The 17,110-nt window shown below is 38.7% G+C and overlaps 1 protein-coding gene across 3 annotated transcripts in view; it reads left to right on the top strand.

The window, feature by feature from the left end:
* The window catches only part of LOC126236443 (DNA topoisomerase 3-alpha), a 222,279-nt gene that overhangs the window by 61,843 nt on the left and 143,326 nt on the right, over positions 1-17,110 (top strand). For all 3 annotated transcript variants that reach the window (XR_007544915.1, XM_049945758.1, XM_049945757.1), the window contains exon 5: positions 1,183-1,353. Coding sequence is in view for 2 of the 3 variants with exons in the window: in XM_049945758.1 (XP_049801715.1) it covers positions 1,183-1,353 (171 nt within the window). In the remaining variant the exon portion in view is untranslated. The remainder of the gene's footprint in view (positions 1-1,182; positions 1,354-17,110) is intronic.

Here is a 17,110-nt window from a genome sequence, read left to right as displayed (position 1 = left end):
GTCAAAATAGTGCCTTGATTGTAACTTACTCTAAATATTCATAAATGTAAAATTATGCACTTCACAAAATGTGAGAACATGATAATTTGACTAAAATATTAGTAAGTCATAATCAAAATCGGTAAATTCATAAAAATATCTGGATGTAACAATTTTAAAAGTACCTGGGTGTGACAGTGTGTGGGGATATAAAATTGAATGATCACACACACTCATCAGCAGTAAAACATTTGAGACTTCAGTCCCTTGGCAGCGCACTTGCACAGTGCAATCAATCTACAAAGAAGACTCCTTTCAAAACATATGTGCATCCCCCCTTAGAATGTTGCTTAAGTCTGTGGGTTCTATACTAAATAAATCTAATGGGGATTATTGACATATAAAAATGTATTAACACGATTCACGTTGTCCATCGCACTTCACATAGTGTAGACCGGGAACTGTCTGCTAGGCATGCCCGATGTAAAACTGACTGGGCACGGCCCACGCTGCTTGAGTTGTTGTTCCGCCGGCAGAGGGCGCGGCCGAATTCTCGCGTGCCCTCTGGTGGACGGGACTTTACTTGCGGCGACTACTGTCCGTGACGCGCCGTTCCGATGTGCGCCTCCCGCGATCTTTCTGGTGGCTACTGAAAGAAAGAAAGTAAGAATGAAAGGTGACAGGTGCGCTTGACTCACAGGAGAGTGCCATGGGAATGCTGGCTGTCTCAACATGAAGAGAGATGCCAGACAAAAGTCTGCTTACAAAGTTTCATGAGCCAGTATTTAGTGAGGAATCTAAGCAACTTGTTCATTTATGGAAAATGTTTTATATAATATCACAAATCAAAAACTAGTAGAGCTAAACCAGAGACATTATCACATTTTGTTGTTTCGATAACAGACTGGAATATTTTACACTACTGGTCATAATTGTTTTTTAATCCTTGGTTAATGTTTGTGTTCTGACAAGATATTGTAATCCAATGTATTACCAGTTCCTTGTCTTTGCTTACTCATGTTATTGTTGTGGGACGAGGAAAACAGGACATAGAAAATAACAAGACTCTTTCCTTTCCCACTTATCCAGTGGCTGAGCCTGCAGTCTAGCTTGAACTGAAATAATGAAGTTCTGGTTTCTGTATTGTTTTATATGAACCCTCACCTCATCCCTCAAATTTCATCCGTATAACTCTTCTTATAGGTGCTGCATTTACTCGGTTCCAAACACTTCGACTGCAGAAGGTTTTTCCTGAAAAACTCAGTGATTCATTGATCAGTTATGGAAGCTGTCAGTTCCCAACTCTTGGCTTTGTAGTTGAGAGATACAAGGCTGTTGACAGTTTCATCCCTGAACTGTTCTGGAAAATTTCTGGTAAGTGATTTTTGTTGTTTAGTTGTTATTATTTCTTCATTGCTAAGATTATTTTCATATATTGACAATCTGTATTGGTTTAATGGTGAGTGATTTTTGTTGTAATTATCGTGACAGGGATTTTGTTTAGTTTGAAACTGATTGCATGCTAACTAAAGAAATCAGTAATATGAACTTTTCTAAAAAAATCTTATGTACGAAAACAATTTTTAAACAGTGGTAATGTTGTTGTTGTTGTACATGGTATTATTAAATTGTTACTAAATAGTTGTGGTTTTATTCTGAGTAAACTAATAATATTTTCACCACATTCAGTCTGCAATTTATCCACAGCTTGTGGTCTAGTGGCTAGCGTTGCTGCCTTTGGATCACGGGGTCCCGGGTTTGATTCCTAGGCGGGTTGGGGAGTTTGTCTGCCCGGGGACTGGGTGTTTGTGTTTATCCTCATCATCATCATCATCATCATCATCATTCATGACGGAGTCTAAATTGTATTGTGTAAAACAACTGGACAGTGTAAAAATTGGGACTTTGTACGGGCGCAATTGAGTGCTGCACAAACCAAACAACATCATCATCATCAATCTGCAATTTAATTTGAATTATTTGCTTAAGTACCATTTGCACAGAAGAAAAACTGCTTCATAACTGAAGCAACATATAAATTAACAATGATCATAAAAACTCATTTCTCAAATAACGTTCATCTTTATATTTCTCTTGTTGAGAGCATTTTCTGATTGACTTTTCTATTTACCTTTGCACTCTTCTTGTTGAGAACATTTTGTGGTTGATTGTCCCATTTTGCACTCTGTATTTTGACAATTGACTCTGTTGTATTCATCAGGTGCTGTGCCAGCCAGTCCAGGCAGTGAACACATACGAGACTGCTACTCAGAGTACACAAAGGAGACAGATAGGTCACTCATAAAATGGTTGTTCATAAAATAGGATTTTCAACTTGACTACAAACCCTAAAGCAGACCATCAGTCAGTTATGCCAAGAAAACTTCAGAAACTTCATGTACAAAAATCTTTGTACCAGGCATATTGATTTACTTCAGTTCATTTTTTTTTTTCAATTAATACATTTGTAATCGAACATTATACATTTTAAAATTGTACTTTCTCCTTGGACCCACCTGTGTTAGTATCTTCTACCTCTTTGCTGTATTGATAATCTCAGCATTTGGAGAAAAACAAAAACACTATATTTGCCACTTGTTTTACTAATGTTTGTTATTTATGTGTTTTTATCGTTGTTGCTTACATTATCATTTTCTTCTTCGAGGTGTTTTTTTTATATCTGTACTCATTTATGTAGCTCAGTTATCGTTCTTCTGGCTTTGTCAGCACTTTCCACTTTTGGCTTTTTCACTGGTGGATGCAATAGTATAGTTCTTTTTAACAGACTGCTAAGACAGCTACAGTCTTATTATTCCTCACGCAATTTTAGTTTGTTCTTAATGATTTACCCACATGTATGCGTACTTTAATAAAGATATAATAGTAACACTCTAACTTATACCCATCTTTTTGCTAAGTTATTGAAGTTTAACTTGTACATGAATACTGTCATCTTATTTATTACAACAGCTTCCTCAATGTACTCCTTGTGTTGCCATTGAGCTTTCACAGTACAGTTAGAAATTACATTTAGATTTGTAACAAATAGATATATTAGTAATCTTCAAATCTTTTTAAATGTTTGGAGCTTATTTTGTCTCAAGTTCAAAAAGCAAGTTTCTTCTATTTATTTGTATGTGACACTTTTTTAAATAATGTGTAGGGATCTAAAAATGTAGCATATATTTTCAGCAAAATTTACATTTTTGTAAATGGTCAGACGCACAAAATGAAAAGGTATTCGCTACGTGTGCCTAAAGACAGTGCCTCACTACTTTGAAATAACTTTTTGATAGTTGGGGAGCTTTCTGACTGGAATGTTTGCTTTTGCAAAAACTTGAACAGTTTGTTTCTGTAATGGTCTTTGCTTGTTTTCTCCTTTTGGCTCTGTTTCTTCCAACAAATCATTGTTTCTGTTGTGAAGCTCCAGCATTTTCCTGCCAGTGTATTTAGTGCTTCACCGATTTAGGGTGTTTCTTGTCATTACTTTTTTCCCATCCAATTTCATATTTACAAATGTGCAGAATATTAATTTCATTCTGTTGTGGGCACTCAACCCACACTTGACAACATTAGAGATGGAACCAACAAGGTATTGGACATAGAAGCCAAACAAAAAATAACTCTTATTTGCATGTAAGGTGAAAAATTTAATCATGGCCAAAATATGTTTAAAGGTATTGTTTTTCTGTCACTATAGTGCACAGTGTGGACACTATAAGCAGGCAGTTGGCCACTAATGTAACAAACTAGAATTATGACTGCCAGAGGGGTGTGGAGCAGTGGAGCCCCAGCTCCTCCTTGCAGCTCAGCATCTGACACCCGTATTCTGCATTTCTGGGAAAGTCACATAGTCACAGGAATCGCTGATCTCCTCTGGTGTTGTGAGGATCATAATCGAACTACATGATGGGCCAGGATTAATCTCTTCACTCATTTCAAAATAAGAGAAGAAAAACAATGAGCAATGCATAACACAAAGCATTCTCTACTGCACAACTGCTTGCTGAAATTGGCAGTGTCATAAACAAGGTAGTCCAGGCCCGACCTCTAGCGGTACTCAACACAACCGCAATTCAGAACACTTGCTCCCTAAAAACTGCCACATTAAAAAGACATCTGCATTATAACAGTTTAACTTGGATGCAAATGTACATGTTTCTTTGTTGTAAGATGATAGGTCCCATGACTGTGTACTATGTGCAATGGTGTGTATCTTAAACAGACCATCCAACCATCCATAATTGGTGTGGCACCAGTGCTTCGAGCACACTGATACCCTGTTGCATTCATGCACATTTTATTTTACAGATACGTTCTAATACACATTATCTTTCAAAACTGACCTTCGCCATTGATGTGCTGTACCAGTAATTGAAAACAGATTACATGCTTGATAGTTGTATGTACAAAATAAAGCTATTTCAAATTACCTCTGATGAAATAGTTCATCTGGATACAATTAGCTGTGAAATAGCATCTATTACGTAATGTTGCATTTTTACATTTTCAGGCAGACTTCCCATCTGTATTTGCATTTATTACAAAATGCAAATTTTTCATGTCCCTAAATGTGTAATAATACTGATAAGAGTAGTAAAAGGCGACACATCCTCAAGGTTTGTAGGCTACATATATCTTTGTGCTGCCTATGTGGAGCTTTCTTGCAAATGCTGTTATTCTGTCCACAATTAATGTTAGGTGGGGAGGGGAGGGGGTGGAAGGCAAGGAGGGGAAGAGAGAGAGAGAGAAAGAGAGAGAGAGAGCGAGCGCACACATGCGTGCATACGTGTGTGCCTGCGCGTACTTTCTTTGTTATGCACTTTATATGTAAGATGATGGTATTGCAGTAATATCTTATTACGAAAATGCCACCTGCGAAGACATTTTTAAATGCTCAAAGCTGTAATAGATTGTGTTAGGTGTTCAAATTATGCAAAAGTGTTGGAACATTGGTAAAAATGGTGAATTAACACTGTTTATCCAAGTGTTTATTTTGATATTTAAGGTATTTCTTTGGCTTAACATATGTTTTATTATTAGTTCACCTTAAAATCACAAATTTAGAAGTTGGTAAAACAAAAAAAAAGCCTTATTCATCAGATTAATTCACTTAGATTTGTATGATTACCACCATTTTTAGCCACATATATTATTTGTTTTGGCTGTAATTAATGTGTTTCTACTTAACAATGTAGGAAAAGAAAAGATAGATTGCTACTTACTGTAAAGATGTTGCATTAAGTTGCAGATAGGCACAATTAAAAGACACTTGCACATTAGCTTTCGGCCACTGTCTTCATCAGAAAAAGAAAGAGAAACACACACCATTCATTCACACAAACAGGTGCACTTCATGCATACGTGACCGCCAACACTCTCAGCTCGGACAAGAATGCATCTGTCATGTAGAATGGAAGCAGCAATCTGGGAGGGGGGGGGGGGGGTGGCAAGTGGAAGGCATAGCAATGTACAGGCAAGGGAAGACAAGAGCACTGTCTGGCAGAGTGTGCAGGGACTAGACTGCCAACAGAGTGTGGGGCAGGGAGGTGGGGAAAACAGAGTGAAAAAGTAGCGGAGCTGGGAAAGGTGGACAGGCACATTAGAAGAGGGTGGAAGACGATGTTGGGGAGGAGGTGATAAGACAGAGGGGGTGAAAACTGTTGGGTGAAGGGTGTGAGGTGCGGGCTTTCAATAAATGATGATTTGAAATGATGTTGGTGTGGCCCTCAACTACGTACCCTCAGTTTTGGCTGGTTTCATTGTCTAGGGGCTGGGATACGTCGTTGCTGCATTACAGGCCAAATACTGCTGAGTCTACAGTATATGATAAGAATACACATGTGAATCGAATGGTTGAATGTTTCTATCACTCGGCAATTGCGAATCATGAATGTAACATATTTATAAATGAAAGATTGCAATTAAATAAAATCTGCAGGTACTATCTTAACTACTTTAAATGATGAGTAGGATAGTAGAAGTACTTTTGAGAATGCGGTATATTTCTGCAAAACACTTATTGGTGTCAATGGTCCAGCAATTAAATAAAATATAAGCTGAATAACAGGGAAACAATAGATTCCTACTGCACGTAATTAGTTATGATCAACAACATAGCTCGCGAGATATTCACTTCTAAACGTACGCTACATCTTCACTGTAGAAACTTCGGAAATCTCTCAAGTTCACAAGTCCACACTCCGAAGTATTTCTATCTCTCATGACCACGCACAAATCGCTCCACACTCCAGCTCTCTCTCGCGACTGTGCGTCCGTACTGTCCCGGCACTTCCCATCCCGTACTGTCCAGCACTCCTCACCCGAACTAGCTTCCATCCAGTCTCCCCATTCACGAGTTCTGTGATTGGCTAGAGCGCTCATGCCATGTCTTCATGCCAACGCATCCACACAAACATAATGAAACATGTTCGAAGTATTGGATTTACATTTAAATAACTTGAAATTGTATAAATATTCCTACAGCTGGACCATAAACACACTCTAACACGCATTATTAGATACATAAACAAATTAAATAAACATATATCAAAGGCATAGAACAAAAGGTAGGCCAGTAGCCTAATGTCTCTGTGCTTTCTATAACACAGTAAATATTTAACCAATTTCTTCATGAATGGTGTATATCGGATACAAACAAAGACATAGATGAATAAATATATTTATAAGCATGCTGATACCGTTTTTTTGTGTAACTGTGAAGTGCTTATGGCCTGATGCGATGAATGGTAATCGGCCACTTTGACCTCCAATAACTCATGTGCTATTTAAGTCACATGCCTGTAATTCATACCAATTTAGGTTTACACTAATAGCTTTCTAAAGACACATAGATCAACGAAATGGGATGAACCATTTAGATTTTGGAAATTCGTTGCTGGGTGTTACTTGTATAATTTATCGTCAGATACTGAACTTTAAACTGATAAATATATTGAAAATCTGATTACACCATCAGAATCATCATGGTAATAATGGTAATGTACATTTGGCTTCTATTAATTTCTATACGAACTGTGAAATGTCTGCCATTAAGGTTTCACAAAGTCCGCCATCTTTGGCCCTCCTGGCACACAGCATCACCAAGGAATTCCCAGCCACGTGCTCCGGCTGTTGTGAGCCACCACGCGGATGCTAATGAGCTCGGCTGTGCCATGCGGCCCGAGTGGTGGCCGCCAACTCTGAACTTAGAATATTTCCAGGGTGCCGCAACTCTCCCGTTACCTCACAGGGGACAGTATGTTGCCATAGGTTGAGGCCGGGATAATTATGAGAACAGAGAATATGTTGTAGGGATAACTCCTATCTGCACAGTTCAGAAAAGCTGCTGGTGGAGGGTAGGATCCAGATGTCTTAGATAGTGAAGCAGCCATTCATATCACGCACATCATGTTTAGTTGCTTGTTGTGCCATAGGGCCACAGTTTGACAGCGGCTGTTCACCCTGGTGGACATCTAGTGATAGTCATACCAATATAAAAACCTGTGCATTGATTGCAGTAGAGCTGGTATATGACATGGTTGCTTTCACAGGTGGACCAGCCTCTGATGGGGTAGAATAAGTCTGTGACAGGATGAGCTGGGTGGATAGATTGCGCAGGTCATGCACCTTGGTCTTCCACAGGGATATGATCCTTGTGACTAGGTGTTGGGATTGGGAGAGGCTTAGGGTGGTGAGCAACAACCAGGAGTAAGTGAAACTAAAGTAGTAAGTTACTAAGAGAGAAGGAAATTGGTGACTTCCAGTGTATAGTACTTAACTAAAGGAGTAAATTACTCCAGGAGTAAATTTTTCATTTACTTCCGAAGTAAATTTTTTTACTTCATTGCTAGTGGAGAGAACCATTGAAGAGTACACTACTACGTTAGCAGCTTAAGGAGGAAATAAGACCAAAATTTACTTCTAGGCAGTAGTAGGAGTAAAGTAAGAGAGTATGGTGCAATCTTTGGGTTGTATGTTTTGATTATTGAATTCTATGGATTACCTGGACTATGAAGAATATATGGAATTTGAGGAAGAGGTGAACATCCCAAGAATGAGGGTTGTAATACAGAGAGAAGAGGCCCATTTGTGACGTATAGTGACAGTGATTTCAAAGAGCGGTTTGGGTTTCGTAAGGAGTCTTTTGAGTTGCTGCTTGGTATGCTGGAGCCGCTACTGCAACATAATTCTGACAGAAACCATTCTTTGTGTCTCTTAGGCTGCAACTTCTTTGTGGACTGCGAATCTTTTGCTTAGGTACTTATCAAATGGTAGCAGGGGATCTCATTAATATCCATTGTACTACTGCTGGAAGAGCTTTTAACAGTATGTTAAACAAATTAGTTGCCTTAAAGCCACTTTATCTGACCATGCTACAGGCCCAAGAAAACATATCAAGGAACAAAAGAGAATTCTGTCAAACTGGTGGATTCCCAAATGTCATAGATTGTGTACGTATACCCATACTTTGTCCTTCTGGAGCACAAGCAGAACTATACCGAAATCACAAGAATTTCCTTTCTATCAATACAAAAATCATCTGTGTTGCCAATATGAAGATCTTGAACGTGGTAAGCAATTGGCCGGCAACCATGCACGATGCGCGCATTTGGGACAATAGTAGAGTTGCTGCAAAATTTGAAAATGGACGGTATGATGGGTTGCTTGTTGGAAATAGTGGATATGCTCTGTCCAAACATCTTTTGACGCCTGTGTTCCGAGCCCATACAGGAGCTGAACAGTGCTACAATGGAGCCCATATTGCTACCAAATGTGTAATAAAGCTTGCATTAGTGTTTGGAACAAATGTTTCCAAATTCTCACTAAAACAATGTGATTTAAACCAAATAAGTGTGGGAATGTTATTGTGGCTGCTGCAATTCTGCACAACTTTGGAATAGAAGCCAGAAATGTGTTTCACCCTGATGCTGTGGAGTGCATGACACTGAAAGATGTGTATTTCAGCCAGTAGCAGGTGCTGCAGGTCAAGCTGTCAAAAGCTCTGTTATACTTAATTACTTTAATTAAACTTGTACTTAATTTGCTAGTAAAATTATGGGATAGTATAGACTTTTTCTTCTTAAATGAATAAATAAGCCACCAGATTGTCAGTTTTGCAGTGAAAAGTGACTCATTTATGTGTAATTTTATGGATATGTTTTTTTGGGGGGGGATTAACATTCTCATTTTATTTCTTAACCGAGTTTACAAAGTCATACGATGTTTCAATTATTTCTAAAAAAAAGAGGAGGAGGAGAAAAGATTTCTTTTATAATATTGCAAATTCAGATAAATATTAGGATGTGGCATTAACAAAAATTAGTAGCGATCCTGAAATGATAAGCACAAATATTATGCCATCAATAAACAAGAACATATTAACCATTTGAAAAAAAATCAAGGAAATAAAATATGTTTTATACATATGAATATTTTCTTATTCATTCATAAAAACCCAAATTTCTCGAGCACATTGGCTGAAGAACTGGAACCTGAAGTTTTTTGCAATATGATGTTGAACTTATTTGTAATTTCCATTTTAAGGTGATGCTCTTTTTCCATGATTTCTCTTTGTCTTTCTATTAAAAACATTTTTGCATTGTATTCCTCTCGTATTAAATACATTTTTAGGAATGAAACTTGTCTGCTTTTTTCAACAACTCTTGGTTCTTCACTACAACCACATGTTCTCTTCCTCTTTTGCTGGGCGCTTCTTCTGATAAGCTCTCACCAGAGAATGCAGACCGAGGTTCATGACTATGGGATAAAGTTCCACTTTCAGCAGTTTCATTACTACCTTCTGAACAGTTATCGTCATTGAAGTTGCTTGAAAGTATCACATTATCTTCAGATGTGTCATTGTCGTTAACTCCAGCTATCCCTTCGAAAACTTGTGGGATCATATCAACAACCTTTGGCTTATAACGTTGATCTTCGTCTCACCTACTCCACTGCCAGTTTGAAATTTTTCGTGATTACATTTAGATTTCATTTTCTTTGCTTTCGCTTTCCTGTCATTCCAAATTACTTTAAGCTGCTCTTGTGATGTTTGTGTTAGAGCTTCTTCATTGTATTTAACTTGTATTTTTCCCCAAGCATTCTTTTTCCATTTTAGCATGTTGACAGCATGCTTCTTAGATTCAATAGCAGTTATGTACTTTTTCATTATTCCAGCGAACTGCTCTTTTTCATTTTCTGGTATGTTTTTTGAGTGTTTCTTGGCTACCTCAATGTTGCTGCTAGCTTGTATCTCGAACTGGCACTTAAATTAATACATGTCACCAACCAACAATGGATGTTGGTAACAGTAGATGGCGGGGTTAACAATAGATTCGTCCATTAATAACACGTTTCTTTTTTGTAATCTACATTTAGATTTTCCAATTTTAGTATTCAATTTAACAATACTTTCTAGCTTCTAAACTTATAGCAATGAACATAAATTATGCAAAAGGTGTGCAATAATGTTAGCTGACAATCAATATTTTCCGAGAGGGGACATAATGCATGGTCCAGCAGTGTGCAGAAATGGCTTACTTCTTTAGTAAAAAGGCATTGCTACTTTAGTACCTCTATCTGTGCTGCAGATTTGTTTGTATACCTTCACTTCAAATGAGAAGTAGTATGGTAACACACTGTCCCCACACCCTCCAAGCAACAGTTTCCACCCCTCTATCCTATCACATTCTCATCTCCCACCATCTTTGTGTGCCGCCCTCTGCCAATGTACCAACCCATCTTTTCCCGATCCACTCCGTTTTCCCAACCTCCCTGTCCCACAACTTCCCAACACTGCACCTGTTGGCAGTGGAGTCCCTGCACACTCCGCCAGACATGGCTCCTCTCTCCCACCACCTGTACACTGCCATCCCTTTCTCTTCCCCGCTCCCTTCAGATTGCTGCTTCCATTCCACGTGACAGTTGCATTCTGGTCCAAGCTGCTGGAGTTGGTTATCATGTGTGTGTGTGAGGTGTGCTTACGTGTGTGAATTAATGGCATGTATTTCTCTTTCTTTTTCTGATGAAGGCTGTGGCTGAAATTGTGCCTGTCTGTGACTTAATGTGTCATCTTTATGGTAAGCAGCAGTCTATCTTTTCCTACACTGTTGATATTCCAATATGGAGTTTCCATTGTTTGACTTTATGTCTGCAGTTAAGTTATATGGCAGTTGGTAAACTGTGCCTGCAGCCTTGTCTCATTTTGTTCTGTTTCCTCATGGTACTTAGCTTCAGAAAGAAAAGTACCATGCTTAACTTAAGTAACTTAAGAAATTTCAATATACATTTATTTCACAGGTAAGGCCTAATAATTAAACATTGTAAGAAACTATGTCAGCTCAGTCTTACATTTCTTTTATTCATTCTTCCACATTCCCCATCTCTTCAGTTCTTATATTTACATCTTTCACTGTTTGTTGGGCTCTGTCAGCTTGACAGGCATAGCTGATGTGTTTTTGTTTTTGTCTCCCTCTTAGGTGGTGTGTGATGCACCACTGCTAGTGCCTTCTTTAGATGCTGTTTACAACCCTCTCCATTAGTTATCACATGAACCTGGTGGGAAGTGTGACCTGCATGGCCTCACAAACTCGTTGCACCTGAAGACACCCTGCTTGTGGAGATTCGTATTTTCTGTTCATTTTCATGAGAATTGTTATTTTCCTCATTTGATGGATGAGCAATATGAAGTTTTGAATAGTTTGTAATACATATAGAATTTTGAGTTCGGCATTACAGACATATTGTGCCTGAAGATATTTATTCTAGTATTCTCTCTGTGATGCTGCAGATTTTCTGCAGATATGTCTCAGAAATACAGGGTGAGCACAAAGTCTCACCCTGATTATAAAAATTTATAACAGAATAACCATTTGCCATGATAAATTACATTTGATTGCATTACATAGGATAGTGTTGTTAGTTCTTTTTTTTTTTAACGACCACTTACGTTAGTAAACTTTAATGTGTGCTTCCTTGGTAGCTCGGTGAATGTCGAGGCAGAATTCGAGTTCCTGCCAGGTGTTTCATAACATGTGTTCTGTCACAGTACCCACAGCAGCTTGTATCGTAGCCTTCAGTTTGTCAACGTCAGCACTGGTGTGATGAAGACTCTGTCCTTGACTCTGTCCTTGATGTAGCCCCAGGAAAAAAAAAGTCAAGGGGCGTACTGTCTGGAGAGCGGGGTGGCCAGGGTGGTGGTTCATTCCTTCCAATCCACTGATCCGGACATTACTCCCCTCTCCAGACATTACGCCCCTTGACTTTTTCTTCTGGGTCTGCATCAAGGACAGAGTCTTCGTCACACCGATTGCTGACGATGATGAACTGAAGGCTAGGATACAAGGTGCTGTGGATACTGTGACAGAACACATGTTACGAAACACCTGGCGGGAACTGGAATACAGCGCGACATTCTCCAAGCTACCGAGGGAGCAAACATTGAGTTTTACTAACATAAGTGGTCTTAAAAAAAACTAATAACACTAACCTATGTAATGGCATCAAATGTAACTTACTATGTCAAACGGTTATTCTGTAGTAAATTGTTATTATCAGGGCAAAACTTTGCGCTCACCCTGTACTAAGATGTTTCTAACTCAAGTCATCTTTAAGAAATACAAAATTTTCTGATGTGCAATGACAAGGAAGACTTCTTGGTGTCTGAGGATTTTCAGGCAGAGTGTGTTGAACTGATTCCCAAGATGAGGTGGAAGAACATGAAGGTGATTCAGTAACGGTAGAAGATGATGAGGACTGATGAATATGAAGGGTGGAGAGGGGGGGGGGGGGGACCATTGCAAGGTATCTCATATCATCAGGCATCTCCTTGGAGTTGTAAGAAGTGCAAAGAACATGTAAACTGCAGTTGAATATTGGAATAATTTGTTTGCTGATGACATCCTTGCATTGATTGTAACAGATACACAAATCAATATACTCACAGTACCGAAGGTTGTTTCTCCAGAGAGATGGACATCTGTTCTACAGATTGCATTGAACTTTGGGCTTTCATTGCCTTGTTGTACCTAGCAGGAGTGTATAGTGGGAATCATACAAGTTTGGTGGAACTCTGAAGGACCGAAAGTGGTGGTGTTGAATAATTCAGTCTTGTGATGAATCTGAAACATCTTAAGACCTTGATAAATTGCCATCACTTTGGTGTCTGAACAACTGGAATCCAACAGAAATGATTGGAATGCCTTGCTCTGACTTGTGACATGTTTGAAAAGTTCATGGAAAATTGTCAGAAGAGCTATTACTTGAAGATAATCTTACAGTTGGTGAAATGTTTCCAGGTTTTTGTAATAGATGTGTTTTCAGCAGTACATACCCTCAAAACTAAGCATATATGGACTAAAATATTTTGCACTTGTTGATGCTGCTCATTAATAATACCATGTGAGATTGATATTGATGATATGCACAGTATATTGAGGAAGACTGCAGAGCTGTAACAATATTGACACTCCTTCAATATATTGTTCAGTTTAAGGGTGGTATTGAGCAAAACATGTCAGTTCCTGCTGAGACCAAGAGAAATTCTGTTTGCTCCTAATAAATTTATGCAGGGAAATAAAAAAGGTAAATGATAGAAAATTGAAAGTGGACCAGAAGATGTATAGGAGAGCACAATGTTGTGTTTTGAAGAAATGAAGTTCCAAATTGATCAGCATGTAGCATTTCTCAGAACTGGCAGATAAGACCAGCACAGCTGTCCAGGGGGTGTATACATTTATTTATCTTGCATCAATTGTCACAATGTATGTTACCAGTCAGCATAATTGTTTTATTTGTTATAGTAGGTAAATTATAAATTGCACTTGTGTAACTTTTAATTGATTGCTTTCAATTAAAATGTTTGCAAAAAGCTTCTCGAACTTGTTTCGCCCATTTTGCATAATTTCTGCTTACTTTTTGCAAGCCAAGCAACTCAATCGCGATACCCATCTGTATCATCAAGCTTCCACAAGTTTCTTCTGAAGGCAGTGTTCTAACTGATGCCTCCCAGACATAAATATTGTGCCATTCTTGGCCTTGCACTAATGTGCAACAAATTGACAGAATATTATTGTGTTAATAATACTGAGTGCTTGATGTTGAATGTGGGTGGTATCAATTCCTAGGTTATTTACTTTATAAATTAACTGGAGAAACTACAGAGTGCGTTCCATAAGTAATGCGACCAATTTTTTTCTGACGCAACAGTACACCACAGCGTGTTGTAACTGGCTGGGCGAAGTGGAGGGGGGTGTTAGCTTCAAAACGCTCATTGTCTCATTTGGCTGCGAGCTGCCAGAGAGTCAGGATGTGCGTTTCCGTCAACCCCGTTTTGAGTTTATGTAACACAGCACAATGGATCATTCTGTAGAGCAACAGTACGCTATCAAATTTTGCGTTAAACTTGGGAAGTCCACCACCGAAAAATTTCCATTACTTCAGCATGCCTGTGGGACTGATTGCTTGTCCAAATCACAAGTTTTTCAGTGGCACAAGTCGTTCATGGAGGGCCGAGAGGAGATCACTGGTGAACCTCGCAGTGGATGGCCATCAACCGCATGAGTCAACGAAAATGTGACGTGTGTGCGTGATTGTTTGAACTCTGACAGACGGCTGAGCCTTCAATTGTTAGCACAAACTCTAAACATTTCAAAAACAACCGTTTTCCACATTGTGACCAAAGATTTGAACATGAGAAAGGTGTGTGCCAAACTCGTCCCAAAAGTGTGGACCGACAAACACAAGCACATGCGAGTGCTTTGGTGCCGAGAAATGTTGGAAATGTGTGAAAATGACCCTCATTTTTTAAACTCAGTTATCACTGGTGATGAGCTGTGGATTTTTGAGTACGACCCTGAGACAAAAAGGCAGAGTGCAGAGTGGCACACCCCACCATCACCCATCCCAAGAAGGCACGCATGAGCAAGTCCATGATCAAAACCATGCTCATTGTGTTCTTTGACGTCAGAGGCATTGTCCACCATGAATTTGTACCTACCGGGACTACAGTGAACTCAGCTTTCTACTTGGAAGTGCTCAAAAGACTGAAAAGGAGAGTCTTGCGTTGCCAAAGTGACATCAAGGGTAAGTTCACCACGACAACATGCCGAGTCACAACGCCTTCATTGTCAATGACTTCCTGGCCTGGACCAAGACCCCATTGGTTCCCCAGCCTCCCTACAGTCCTGACCTGGCTCCCGCTGACGTTTTTTTGTTTCGTCAGTTAAAATGAGTCATGAAAGGAAAACATTGAGACACGATTGAAAGCATCCAGGTGCATGTTACATCAGCTCTAAAGGACATTCCAGAAAAGGCATTCCAGGATGCCTTCCAGGCATGGAAACACCGCCTGCAGAAGTGTCTCGATGCAAGAGGGTGCTATTTTGAAAATTTTTGATTATTTGTACGAATATATTCAATAAATGATTTTTTATGAATTTAGTCGCATTACTTATGGAATGCACCTTGTATGTAGAAGAATGTGCATAAAAATATTGGCGCTTCACTTGGTTCATGGAGAAGAATTTGAAAAACATTGGAATCCACTCTAGCCTGCAAAATTGTATGAAAAGATTTCTCTCCATTGAAAATCAAGAGATATTGCTACCTCTACCTTATCACAAAAGACATAGATGCACCACCTGCACTACAGAAAAGGTCACAGAAAGATGTCATACCAAGAATGTAAAAAAAAAAAAAAAAAAAAAAAAAAAAAAAAAAAAAAAAAAAAAAAACACAACCATGTGATATGCCTGTTCTGTTTTTATGCATCACCATGGAAAGCACTGAATATGTTTAAGGCATTAAAATCGATAATCTAAGATAATGGGCAATTTCTTAATTTGTGCCTGCCGGGCACATTCGCTTGAACTCAAGAGTCCCAGAGTTGCTCCTGATGGAGGATTAAAAAGTAAATGAATAGTCTGTGATACAGCAACAGTGTACTGTTTAGAAATATAGTAGCAGCAGAAAAAAAAGCAGAGAGCCCTCAATAGATAGCAAAGTTAATGAACTTACTGATACAATCATGGCTCTTTACTTACAGCAGATACGCCACATGTACAATTTGAGTAAGAAAAGGTTTATTTTTCATGTTATGTGAAATAATGAACAATAGTGATACTGCTTACAGATGTTTTAAGTAATATTGACATCAGAATGTGACAAAGAATATGAAACATGCTGTAATGGGGTAAAAAAAATATGTATGCAATGCCAAAATCAGGCATGTTTTTGCATTGTTTGCAGAGGTAAGCCATACGATTATGTGGACAAAACATCATAGTCTTGATGTTGGAAAGATAAAACCACAAACTATTTTGTATTTTTCAGCTGATGAACTCAATGATTTTTTTCTGCGCCAACTAGCTGTTATGCTGGAATAAACTGTAACTTGCCTGAATTCCCAGACAATATATCTATCAGACACACACTTTCCACTTAAAAATCATTACCAGTAAACACAACAAAAACAAACTATAATGGTACTATCAGCATAACATAGTAAAAATTTTTGCAAATAGTATGCTACTAGTCATGATCAACTGGTAAAGTATAATTAATGGAAACAAAGCATAGTTCAACCTATCTCTAATCAGTATAACCTTCAGTCATCTTGTGATTACTATCCAACAGGCACTTCGCCCTTTTTGTCCAAAACTGTGGAATATAAGGTTCATGATAAACTGACTTAGTACTTATATATAAAAAACAAAGATGCTGTAACTTACCAAATGAGAAAGTGCTGGTATGTTGATAGACACAATAAAAAACACGCAAACACACACACAAATATTCAAGCTTTCGCAACCCAAGATTGCTTCATCAGGAAAGAGGGAAGGAAAGGGAAAGACGAAAGGATGTGGGTTTTAAGGGAGAGGGTAAGGAGTCATTCCAATCCCGGGAACGGAAAGACTTACCTTGTTGTTGTTGTTGTTGTTGTTGTGGTCTTCAGTCCTGAGACTGGTTTGATGCAGCTCTCCATGCTACTCTATCCTGTGCAAGCTTCTTCATCCTACTGCAACCTACATCCTTCTGAATCTGCTTAGTGTATTCATCTCTTGGTCTCCCTCTACAATTTTTACCCTCCACGCTGCCCTCCAATGCTAAATTTGTGATCCCTTGATGCGTCAAA

The sequence above is a fragment of the Schistocerca nitens genome, chromosome 2 (assembly GCF_023898315.1).
Source record: "Schistocerca nitens isolate TAMUIC-IGC-003100 chromosome 2, iqSchNite1.1, whole genome shotgun sequence".
In the NCBI taxonomy this organism is placed as follows: domain Eukaryota; kingdom Metazoa; phylum Arthropoda; class Insecta; order Orthoptera; family Acrididae; genus Schistocerca; species Schistocerca nitens.
Note: the sequence above shows the minus strand (reverse complement) of the source record. Positions and strands in the feature narration are given on the sequence as shown.